We start from the raw sequence: 13285 nt of genomic DNA, 5'->3' as shown, positions 1-13285 counted from the left end.
GTGGGGTGGAGGCGTATTAAATAGAGAGCTGGGGCAAGCGGGGGCTCTATCAGCCGTCCGATGCGACAAGCGGAGGCACAGTTGAATAGGATCGGGACACTGAGAGAAGGGCCCCGCTTGAACTTATCTCCTCCGTCGATCAGGATTGTATGTGAACCCGTTTATACCTTTTTCAATACTCTTTTCATTTAACCTGCAGAGGCACATGTTCGGCACGCATATATTATTAAAAAAATTGAAAAATAATTTTACATTTTTCTAGGTTCTAATGATAAGAGAAATAGTTTTGCCAAGTGCTGATGATTTCTCCAGACTCCTGTAGGCCCTCCAAAGGCCAACACCTAAAAGAACACCAACGTAAAAATATTACGTGTTACTCACAATGATTTAAAACTTCAAAGGTTAGCACCTCTCAATAATAATGCAATAAGGATACACGAATAATATTATTACCAATATATCCCTGATATTTTAGGGGATCAAAAGGAAGGGAAAATTTAGTGATCGGTCATATAAACATTGTTTCTTTAGCAAAGTACTAGAAACCTGGATTCATAGCTCTCCCATTATTCATTTATAAAATTAGTATTCGTTACCAGACTGTTAGTAGGCCTCTAGTATATCCATCCATCATCAACATGTTGACCATTGTTCCGTATCTATACTATAAAGATAAAAAACAATTGAAAACGTTTTTCACCTGAATTGGGCCCACCTTACCCCCTCACTCTGGACCCACCTGTCCGGGTCGAGGGAGGTGGAAGACAGGGAAGACTCGCCCTGCTAGTGGGCTGGATTGTTTTGGTTTTTTTGGACCGGGTATTGAAGTGGGCCTTACTGGTTCGGGTGGAAATGGATTCTAGGAGCTATTGGGCTAGATTGGGTTGGGTTTTTACTAAACATGGGTTAGGTGCGGGTCGAGTGTGGGTTCTGACCGGCGTGGCGTCGAGTGTTGGGTCGAGTCCTCGATTTCTCTTTCTCGGAGTCGCAAGAGCCGCCGCCTTCGCAGATCGGAGGTCCTGCCGCCCTCCTCGCCGGCAGGCCACGCCGGCTGCCCTTCGCGTCGGCCGCACTACCTGCCTGCCGTGCTCCGCGCTGGCCGCCCTGAGCGCCGTCCGCGACGACCGCCCTTCACGCTGTCCGCGCCGGTCGCCGTCCACGCCGGCCGCGCCGGCCCTTCCAGTCCCTCCACGCTAGGTGATTGATCTGCTTTTTGCCCCGTCGGCGCTCCTTCTCAAGCCCATCCCCTTCTCCTCATTTTCTTTTCCCTTCTTGATAGGGTCTTTCTTTTTTGAAACGAAACTCGGGCTCAATTATGTTTTACTGATTCACGTATGGTGACAATTTGTCTATCAAATGATGCTATTGGATGCTTGTTTCTTGTGTTTTTTAGGTAGTTCAAATCGGAGTAGTTGCTCTGGTCCACTTCATCGCACTGTTCTGGATGAAGATATCAGTATCGCACTGTTCTGGAGTCAGTATGTGCGGGAAATTCAGTTGTCCTCCTGGACTTTTCAAATTAGAGCTGTTTCTTCAAGTTTTCTCAATGAATGTCTGAAGCTTCCTCTGTAAGTCAAACCACTAAGCAGCTTAATAGTCCAGCAAAATATAATCTGTCACAAAACTAGTTTAAGATACAGTCAGATTCATAATTACAGATAAGTCAAGTAGATGAATTCTTGATAGGTCTATATGTTGCTGTTAGTGTTAGGTTCTGAATAATGGTAATTAGATTTATCTCTTTTCTAAATGCTAGTTAGATTTGTTGCTGATGCTATGTGAATAATTTTGTGAAGGTCATCTTCTTGAAGTCGAGGTTTGCTAAAACAATTGTCATCTTAGACACATCAACCATGTCTGCACACACACCTCAGAAAGTTCGGGAACTTAGGATTTATCTCTTTCATCTCAGTCACAACCAAACCGAAGGTCAAAGGTATGGCAATACTTTGAACCAAATCTGGTGGCAGTAGATGATAACTTAAAGGCTGTGTGCAAGTATTGTGGACTCCATTTAAGTACTAAATCTGGTACAAGCAGCCTTAGAACTCATATCTTAGAGTATTGTCCTGCCATAGATGATGCTTCTAGAAAAGAATTCATATCAACCATGAAGAAACAACCCACAAAGAATTTTGTCTTTGACCCTCAGCTGTCTCATGAGCATATGATTGAGTACATAGTACATGCTGAAATCCCATTTAACAAATTTGAGGACCCATACTTTGAACGATGGATAAAAACTGTGAATCCAAATTATGATGTTGTGAAACGTCAAACTATTCACAATGATAGTTTGAAGAAGTATGAGAAAATCAAAATGGATCTTCAGATTGAGCTTGGCAACCTAAACTCTCGTGTGTGCCTCACGTCTGACTTATGGACATCAATTCAAATGGACATCACGAGTCTAATCCATTTAGTCTTCGCAAAAAAGACTATGATTTTAACCTAGCGATTGCTATTGCCACGTTATTAGATCCAAGAAGGAAAGGTGAATATGTGGAGTTCTTTTATCGCAAGGTTTGTAGGAATCTGGATTCAGTGAAAACATGTCTTAACTCTGCTCTTGAGTGGATGAGGAAATATTATTCAGAGTATGAGAGGCGTGTGATGCGACATAGTTCATACTGCTCGACACATTCAGCCATGGCTAGCAGCAGCCTTGTGGGCTCACCAGTTCTTGGGAAAAGACAAATCGAAGAAGAGTTTGAAAACTTTAGGTCAAGTCGGAGAAGGGCTTGTGCACCAAAATCTGAAATTGACTCCTACTTCGAAGAAGAACATGTGGCAGACAGCAAGAGTTTTGATATTTTGGTATGGTGGAAGACACATGCTTTAAAGTATCCCGTGCTTTCAACTATGGCACGAGATTTCCTTGCAATTCCTCTCAGCACCGTATCTTCTGAATCTGCATTTAGTCTTGGAGGTAGGATACTTGGAGAGGCAAGGAGTTCACTGACCCCTGAAATGTTGGAAGCTCTTGTCTGTGGAAAAGATTGGTTGTTCATGGAGAAAGATGCGGGTATGGATAATCAGGTACAACACTAGTCAAGATTTTTTGTATTTATTTGTAGTATAGGTGTGCTGTGTTTTTACTGAAAGCCTCTTGAATAGGTGGAATCAACTGAACCAATAAGATCTTAACCGGTGGAATAAGGTATGTTACCATCTATTATGACCTGTACTTGTTTTTCTAAAAGTTTCAGTTGTTTTACTTGTCAGACAATAAGATTAATGAAAGTGAATTGCTGTAAAAGTTGTTTACTCATGCTACACTGTGTAACTGCCCTATTTTCTTACTTGTTCCCATGTGAATTTAGTTATTCAGAAATTACGGCGCCCAATGGTAAACCCAAGAGGTGTATGAGGGGAGGACTCCTGACAGACCCAACCCCTTCACAGTTCATCTCTTCAAAATTCAAAAGTGTTGCTGATTCGGAAATATTGACATGAGAATTAAGCTATCAATGCTTTGTAGTGTTTCTCTGAATTCTATTCTAAAGTTGTTTCTGGAATGGTAGCAAATAACTCTCTTGAGCTGAACCAACCATTTTTCTATCCAACTTCAATACTTAGTATTCAACCAGGCTATCAATGCTTTGCAAATAGGTGCAGGGATGCAGGAAGCAGAGTCGCTCAATCGCTCTCATTAGCTCTTGTGCAAATAGGTTGTTTTTTATCTTTTTACAATTCTGCACCATCTATTTTGACTATGATTGTGTATATTCATGTGGACTTACGTTATCCGCATGAGGATGTTTTCCCAGCCGCACATGCAGGCTGCATAGTGGATACACCGTGGATCTTCAAATGGGATGAAACCATAGTTTTGGGGGTGGGTTGGTACAGTATATGGGATAATGTAATATAATCGTGACGGTGGATTGGTTTTAGTTATCAACGGATCAGGTTGGAGTGGGTTTATTTTTTTACGAGACTAGTACAGACCGGTGTGGGTACAGGTTGGGTTCCGGCCCACTAGCAGGGCGAGGGAAGACCCATAAAAATTGAGAGTTAGAAGATATTTCTGCCAAAAAGCTAATTTTTTTCTCATCGATGCAACCCTTACCCGCCGGCTGTCGCGCCCTCCCTCTCTCGGATGCTTCCTATCCGCGCCCATGAAAGAGCTCCTGGCTGTTGCTGCCTCGCCATCCCGTGTCCGATTCACGCCTGCGCCGCGATTATGCAAATGTTGGACTCTCCCTCCTCGTCGACGGTGATGCAATCTCGCTGCGCTCGACATTCGTGGCCAGGCGACGCGTCCCCATCCTCGGCGGCGTAGGCGTCGGTGCCTCGGTGGCTACAGCAAGGGGCACGGGAACGCCATCGTACGTGTCCTCTTCGCGCTTACTATTCACGGCGGGGGCAATGCGTTTGGATCCTCCGCGACGGCAACAGGGACCCGCACTTGCCGTCGATACGGCGTCCGAATCCTCTCCGCGCTTGCCGTCCGGGACCGAGGCGAGGAGGCGGAAGTCATAGCACTCTCCATTCGCGGCGGGGAGACACGTCCCCGTCCTAGGCAGCGGCGGCGACTAGGGGCATAGAGACCCAGTGCTCGTCGACTCGTCATGGACCTCGGCGTCTGAATCCTCGCCGAGCACGCTGTTCGGGGCCGAGGCGAGCCCTTGCACTGAACCACCCGCTCGCCCAATTCGACGACAAGCAGAAGCGGGCGTCTGAGTCGACGCTGCCAAACTCCGCACGCTCCCGACGGCATTTGCTGGAAAGTAATTCGTAATCAGTTTGCATATTCCTGGTGCGCGGCGTAATGTGATGACTCTGCATATTCATCTTTTGAGTAAAGTTTCCATGGCATCGGTGTAAGGGTCGTTCCTTTTCTCAATCTTTGCATCTCTACCCCCTCGGCAGTTCTCCAACCATCATAGTGTCTTGTGTTGCTGAATCCACATTTAGTTTTCATTCTGCGTGTCACCTGTTTGATACAATTCCTTCTTGTGCTCGACAAGATGCTCAGTAGTGGTGCAGGTCAATTCCGAATATTAACCTTTAGTTGTTTTGAGCAAATAACCTTTCATCCCTTTCCATCCGAAAATTGATTTCAGGAGAAGAGAAAGAATTGTGTCAGCACTAATGTTTGGAAAAGAATGAAAATTGGTAGTACCACGTACTATGTTCTATTATAATATAAAAGATATTGTTAATAGGGTTTCTAAAATCAGCGGAGAGATAGAGAGAAGGTGAGGTGGAAAAATATAGTGACATGTGAGATCCACATGTGCCATGTCAGCAAAACCGCATGACAAACCTATCTGGAATGGTCAAGAGGGGGTAGATTGCCTGGTTTTAAGGAGATGAGGGTGTATAATGTCCGATTTTTGAGTTAGGATTTTATTTTAAAAAAAATTGGTGACAAGTTTGTGGGTAAAATGGACTTTTCTCTCTTTTTTTCTAACATGTGCGTGCCGCACATGTGTCTCTGCTAGTAAATAAAAAGAACCAATGGAGAACAGATGACTTCAGCATATCCCTAAATAGAAAAGGAATTAATGGAACCATTTATATATCCTAAAATTATCTCATTTTGACCAAATTATTTTCAATTTATTGAGCCTACATCTCCTCCTTAAACTCTCAAAAATATCAGTTTGCTTATGAATATGATAGCTAATCTTGGATTCTTGATTTCCATGTAGCTAATCTTGGATTCTTGATTTCCATGATCACCTACATTAACCCCTATTCCTTTCAACCAAATTGCTATGTTGGAAAATTGTTTACAGGATACTGTCATCGTAATGGGAACGGGGCTACCCATAACCCCAGACAAATGCTCAATTGGCGGATTCACGTTCCCTAATCCCAAGCCACGGAAAGAAGCTGGGCCTGCCCAAGGGAACCTGAAGTGTGGGCTGCCCTCTTCTAGACGGAGACCCATTGCACAGCAGCGGCAAGGAATCCCCGGAGAGGAGTTTCCTTCGGGTAGAAGGAAGTGGCTCGGTAAAAACTTTTCACCGAGCCAGAGTTCACCGCTCCGCACCGCCCTCCCTCAGGCATGGACCCAAGGGGGGCGCGTCTTCCCCGTAAAAATAGCATGATTACGGGAGAGCCAAGATAAGCCATCGGCGGAGAAGCCGGCTTGGGGGACGAACCTCTGAGCCGCGTCCCATCAACTAGCGATGGACGGTGGTGGGGGACCCGCCCCTATTGCATCACGTCACATCAAGACCACCCCGAGGAAGCCCGAGCACCCTGCCCGAGGTGGACTCGGAACACCCCAGGCGGAGGTCCCCATTATGGGAGGCAGGGGGCACCTCGGGGCGCACCGGCATACTTGGGGGCTCACCCCGGAATCGGCCAGGCGGCCCGACAAACCATCATCCTGTCTGACACGGTTCAGGGCAGTAACTGCAGGACGACGCCCCTATTTGGGGCGAGCGTTCCCAATGTGGGAGGAATATTCCGTGGACCTCCTATCATCTATAAATAGGAAGGAACTAGCATGTGTAAAGGTATCGACTCCTGATCCCAGCTAATAAACTCTTAGCACACAGGACGTAGGGTGTTACGCTCTGCAGCCGCCCGAACCTGTCTAAACCTTTGTCTTGAATCATCTCCCCATGAGGGAGGATCTTGCTGCGTGTTACACCTCTGGCTGGATCTCTAAATAGGATTCCCTATAATCCCTAATCGCGGTAATCACCCACCATCAGCTGGCGCGCCAGATAGAGGGTGTGGACGCTTGATATCTTCACCATTCTCGGAGATGACCAAGAAGAATCCACGGCGAGCCGTTCGGACTGCTCTGATGGTGAGAGCGGCAGCAAGCGCGCTCACCCGCGACGCGGGCCTCTCAGTGTTCCCCCCTCACACGGGGGATGGGGGCTCGCATTCTCCCGTGCCGGCCAGCGATAGGCCGGCATCCTTCGCCAAGGCACCCCCTCGGTTGACGCAGCCAGAGCCTAGTCGGGAGGGCACCGCATCCGCTGACATCTGCTTTGCGCGGCTGCGAGTTGGGCGGCCCCGCGGAACACCCAAGCTTGGAGTCGCCTCAGCCGCGGCAGCGTTCCCCCAGGAGAGGCGCTGGCCGCGGCCCTTGCTCTCGTACAGCACCCTCCGTTGAGCACGGGATGAGGCCACCCGAGGGCTCGCGCACCGGCGAGGATGGAGCTTTGGCGTGTGCACCTAGGCTAAAGCTCGAGAGGGGCCAGGCAGAGGGGAGAATTGTGGATTTCTTAAAAAATACCCTCGATTTTGGGGAGCAGAGACGAAGTTCAGCTGGCACCGCCAACAACTTTGGCGGGAAGATACGCGGGAAAAGGACCCGACCCCTCTTCGTTGGCCGCCAATAGAAGGGACCCGCATGTCAATCTCACAATAGAAAATGAATGGTCCTCTATCTTTAAGTAGTCTGGGAGCCATTCCAAATAGAATGTGAGTATGGTCTTGACAAAACTCTTGAGTAGCGTAGTGGTGTATAGGAACTGCTGAGCTTGTTTTGGCTCGTGTTCGAACCTGTGTGGAGGTACAGTCCTCCCTTTTGTGCTCGATCGGCACACATGTTTTCACAGCGGGCCTTTTTTTCCTAGGCCAGAACTTGTTTTCACATTGGGCCTTTTCTTCTTCATGGGCCGGAACCTGTTTTCACATTGGGCCTTTTCTTCTTCATAGGCTGAATCGAGTGGATCCTGGCGGCTCACTCAAACCTCTGCCAGCACCACAGCAATTTCGTATTATGCATGACTATGAAACAGGCCCATGCCTTATATCTGCAGGCACCACCTGGCGTGTGGACATGCTGGACAGGGATCGAGTGGATCCTGGTGGCTCACTCAAACCTCTGCCAGTACCACAGCAATTTCGTATCGGGCCTGACATTGAAACAAGCTCAGGCCTCATATCTGCGGGCACCACCTGGCGTGTGAACATGCTGGATAGGGCAAATATGTCAGCCATGATGGCATGCTCTCCTGCATTCGTACACGTGGACATCGGCTCACTCGTATTCAGTAGACCTCGTGTTGACATATTTGACCCACAACCCTAACACATCGACCTTCTGGTTAGGCCCGATCATCGCCGCGGGGAGGGGTCAGGGATCCCTCTGCAGATCCATCCATCCCCGCCGCTCCTCCGAAACCAATCTTGTGACCCGCTCAGCCGACGTTACCCGCGCACTCGCCCTCGCCCTCGGAGGAGATGGGCTCTGCTGCGACGCCTCGCTGCGAGGGCCACGGCAGGGAGCCGCACGCGCGCCACACGAGCTCCTCGCGCGGGTGCTGAGTGAGGGCGCCAAGTGCCGCGGCGGAGAGCGAGCCGCGCGCCCAGCGCGATGGTGGACCACTGGTCGGGGTCGGCTTGGGCCCTGCCGCAGGCGTCGCAGAGGCGGTCGTGGACGGTGAACTCGATGACGTGGGCCTGCTCCGTGGTGACGCCGCTCTTCAAGCAGTGCAAAGAAGAAGGTATGGACCATGGATGTGGGTATGGGGGTGCTTACGATATCCAGAATGACTGAATGCATACTTGGTTACTCTGATTATTTGTTGGATGAATTCGTAGCATTACCAAATAACTCTAACTGAGTGGAATGTTCCGTGTTTCGTGTGCTTTTAACAACAATGAATTTCATCTAGCTTTAGCGATAAAACAAAGTGTAGGAAGTGTGACTGATATCTTTCATATCTTATTTTATAACTAGTCTAGACGCACGTGAGACATGCATGTGATTAAAAAATGTAATGAATTATATATTAATTAAATTAATATTCAAATTAAATTCTAAAATTATGTAATATAATAGATGCCATTGCTCTCTCATAGCTTTGGTCGTTACGAACTTATTGGCCAGGCACCCAGGAGTCGTTGGCCATGCGGGTGGTGGCGTGGGCAGGCATGTAGGTTCTCAGCGTGGTTGCGGGCGAAGGAGGCGGCCACAGGTAGACTAATGGCAGCGTTGGCCGATGCAGGTGGGGACGCGTGCTGCACACGAGCGATGGAGAGGGAGGGGGGATGGCGCGGAGGAGACGGAAATGAGACCTTGCAGAGCAAAGGAAATGGCGGCCGCAGGCAGGGTGCGCGAGCGTTTGCTTTGGTGGAAGGGTATGCACAGGCTAAAGATAGCAACGTACAAAATTTGCGGATACAGACTTCATACATATGTATTTGTGAGCAATAATTTATAGCCGCATCTGCGCCCGCGATCCGTCTTAGGGACAAATCTATATCCATACCCATTATTCGCGGCTACTATATGTCTTCGGGCACAACCGTGTACCCACAAACTTTAGAAAATCAAGCATACAAGCACATTTTAACAGCAAGCAAACAATCAAAAAGATGAGCCACATGGAAATCTCGACCGCGACGAATGAAACATTATCACTTCGCATTTTATCCGGCATATCACTGTAGATCTAGCATGACATTCTCACTTCACATTTTATCAGATATATCACTACAGATCTAGCATTCTAGCTCATGCTGTAATAGATATACAAGAGCTAGCCCATAAAAAATCCTTCGTATGTTATTTATTAGTGCAATGGAGGAGCATATCAGCACATTGAAAGAGCAAACTAGTGCAGAGCAGAGCAGATCGGGCTGGAAGTGCAGAGAAGAATCAGAAGATCGGGCTCCCAGCGGTCGGTGTAGCTTGAGTGCGGGCACGACGCACTGGCCGCACGGAGTGCTAGGCGGCCGGGAGCTCGAGGCAGCCCACCGGCCGCACCGAGCGCCGGACGACTGGGAGCCCAAGGCATGGATGCAGCGCACCGGCCGCACAGGGTGCTGGGTGCATGGGGGCGCCAGCAGCCTGGTCTCCGGGAGATCGGGACGGCCGAGGCCCGAGGGCACCGAGCGTCCGGGGGAGCGGGAGCGGCGCCTAGGCTGCCGGGAGATTTAGAGGGAGGAGGAGGACGGTGAAAGTACATCTAGGCCCGTTTAGTGGGTTTTGGTGAGTTAATGACACATACTTGTGGTACTAATGGTTTTATTGATAATCATGAGCAGGTAAGCAGAAGCTAAGTTATGGAAAGATCCACCAAAAAGGAAATGAAGGATATAAGCGGCAACTCTTGGAGATTTAATTCTATTTTATATTTTGAAATTGAGTTTAGGAATGCCGTACTATCAAGGGGGACATGATCTCTACTTACTTGCGTTGAAAAGGTGCTCAAGATGATCTTACAAACCTATGAGAGACACCTTTGCACTTGCACTTCACATCGGATTAGTTTAAAGTGTTTTCTCTGCAGAATGTTCGGAGTATCCGGAAAATCGTTCGGAATGTCCATACTTTTTGGAATGTCCAGAGATTTCTTCGGAACCTCCGGAACTTAAGTGCACAATGGCTAGTTTTGGGGGCTGGGGTATAATACCCCCACATACCCCTTCAGAGCAAGATTGAGTGCTAGTGAGTTGATTTCCCATCTCTTGAGCACCTCTTTCTTCGTCAAGCCAGTGGATTTTGTGTTTGTTACTCTTAGAGCTCCAAGCTTCTAGCCGGCTAGGCGTCACCTGCTAAGCACCCAAGCTTGTGGAGTGCCTCGGGAAGTTTGTACGACTTCAACATCAAGCAAGAGCCCTTAGTGACTTCGGTTGCTAAGGTGAGGCTAGATATCTCAAGGAGTAAGTGTACTCCTTGGGTGCCTCAACGGAGACGTAGGTTCTTTGGAACCGAACTTCGGTAAACAAATCTCTGAGTACCTGTCTTTGAATCTTGAGATTTGTTGTTGTTCTTGGTTCAAACGCTCTCTCTAGTATTTGCCTTCGATCTACTCATTGGAGAAGTTTTGTTTGCAGGTTCCTAGATAAAAGAGTTCGGTTACCTCTTATAAAGCCTGGAAATTTACTCGATCTACTTTTGGTCAAGGTTTGGATAGTCGAGTTCAGATTCAGTTACATTGTTCGGAATCTTCGAAAAAATCTCCGGAATATCCGAACATCTTTGGATATTCCGGACAAATCTCTGGAGACTCCGAAGATTACTGACAGGTTGCATTTTTAGTGTAAATTTTTCAGTCTCGACTATTCATCCCCCCTCTAGTCGACATCAGGGATCCTTTCAATTGGTATTAGAGCTCAGGTTCTCCACATTGAAGCTTAACCGCTTGGAGAATCAAGATGTCGGAAGTGGGAGATCCACCTCCCGTCATACAAAGAGAAGAATGCGAGAAGGCAGAAAATTCAGGCAAGATGAAAGGAAAAGTTGATGATGATACTGAAGATATATCCGGCAACTCCAACTATAGCTTTAAGTCGGCTAAGGTAAGGAACAAGGGAAGTACCAAGACCTTCACAAAAATTCCTTTCAACTATGAACATTTGAATAGCTTGTCTTTTCAAGGCGCATCTGTGAATCAAGGGAAGCCTCCTCACTTTGATGGGACGGTCTATACCTCTTGGAGACACAAGATGCGCGTGCATTTGATTGGGGTCAACCCGGCCCTTTGGAAGATTGTGTGTGTAGGTGTGAACATTCCCGATGAAGATGAACTTATCACACAAGATCAAGAATTTGAGATTCAACACAACATGCAAGCTGCATCAATACTTCTTGGTTCCTTGTGCCAAGAAGAACTTGACAAGGTTGATGGAATGGACTCGGCAAAGCAGATTTGGAATACACTTCAATTGAGTCATGAAGGAACCAAGAAAGTGAGTGAAGGAAGAATTCGTGCACTCGAAGGAGAACTCAACTGTTTCATTATCCGTGAGAATGAAACACTATTAGAAATGTACAATCGGTTGAACAAGATAGTCAACAAAATTAGAGCTCTTGGTGGTGAGAAGTGGAGTGACAGAGATGTTGTTGACAAGATCCTTGTTGCATACATGGCGAGAGATGTCAACCTTCCTACCTTGATTCGCGAGAAGAGAGGATTCAAGAGGTTCACTCCCGCCGATGTTATTGGAAGAATAGAACAACATCTTATCACTATGAATGAAGCTAAGCTCACTCAAGAAATATCCAAGTTGCATGAGCAACTAGAGAAGAACAATGGAGTGGCACTCAAGGCAAGCCAAGTGAACAAAGGGAAAAACACTCTTGGAAGCACATCTTCAAAAATGAAAGAGAGTGATAGTGATGATGATATGACACTCTTTATCAAGAGATTCAACAAAGTTATGAAGAAGAATGGATACTTCAACAAGAACAAGAAGAGAGGCAACATCAAGAGAAAATCAAACAATCCATGCTTTGGATGCGGGCAAATTGGTCACTTCATTGCTGATTGCCCAAATCCAAAGAACAACAACAAATGTGAGAAGAAAGAGCAAGGCAAGAGCAAAACAAGGCACATGGGAGAAGCTCGTCTAGGCATTGAATGGGATTCAAGTGATGAATCATCCGATGATGAAGATGTAGCAACCTTTGTTATGGAAGCTCGTACTACCAAGTCATCATTGTTTAGAGAACTCACTGATGATGAAGATGACTTCACTCATACTTGCTTCATGGCAAAAGAAACCAAGGTATCCTCAAGCTCCTCTCCTGATAGTGATGATGAAAAAGAGCATAGCGAGTTTGAAAACATGATAAAAGAACTAGGTCCAAAAGCTACAAATAAAATCATGAAGCTCATGGTAGAATTTGAGGGTAGGGATGAGATCCTTGAAACTCAAGAAGAACTACTTAAGCTTGAGCGAGAGAAAACCGTAGGCCTTGAGAAATCTCTATCCAAAGAAAGGAAGAGTTTCAAGGTGCAAGAGGACTTGCTCAATGCTAAAGCTGGTAAACTTCTTGAACTTGAGGTGTCTTTAACTAAGGAGAAGGAAGAGGTTGCTATTTTGAAAAAGGAGTTGTCCTTAGCAAGTGAAACAATTGCTAGTCTTAAGGGTGTTAATGAAACACTTCAATAAAACTTCTCATGTTTACATGCCGATTACAAGGATCTTGAATCAAAACATGACATCCTTAAGAATAACACCTTGGACTCCAATGATGCAACTAAATCCTTTGTTTCTACCACGAGCAAAACTTGTGCTAGATGTTGTAATATTAATGTTGAATCTTGTGCCACTAACCTTGCCGAGATGCATGTCATGAAAAATGAGATTGCCAAGCTTACAAGAATGGTAAATGAAAACACCACCACTTCAAAGATAGGTGAATTTGAGAAGCACACCAAGGGTTTTGGTAGTAGCTACATGATGAAGTATGGGTTTGTGAAAGAAAAAGGCATTGGTAAGAATGCACAAGGTGAGAAAGAACCCATACCCTTCACCAAGAACAACAACTATGCCGGTATTGGTAAAATGGAAGCTAAGGTTGAAGGTATGGCACCCACTTGTGCAAAAGTAAATGGTAAGCGACCCATGC

The 13285-nt window shown here is 46.7% G+C and overlaps 1 protein-coding gene across 1 annotated transcript; it reads left to right on the top strand.

Moving 5' to 3' along the window:
• Positions 1-11085: 11085 nt before the first annotated feature.
• Positions 11086-12825, top strand: LOC120645590. Its single transcript, XM_039922372.1, has one exon. The coding sequence runs from the start codon at positions 11086-11088 to the stop codon at positions 12823-12825; it is 1740 nt and encodes a 579-aa protein (XP_039778306.1).
• The last annotated feature ends 460 nt before the right edge of the window (positions 12826-13285 follow it).

The sequence above is a fragment of the Panicum virgatum genome, chromosome 8K, assembly GCF_016808335.1.
Source record: "Panicum virgatum strain AP13 chromosome 8K, P.virgatum_v5, whole genome shotgun sequence".
NCBI lineage: Eukaryota > Viridiplantae > Streptophyta > Magnoliopsida > Poales > Poaceae > Panicum > Panicum virgatum.
This window is presented reverse-complemented; position numbering and strand designations above follow the sequence as displayed.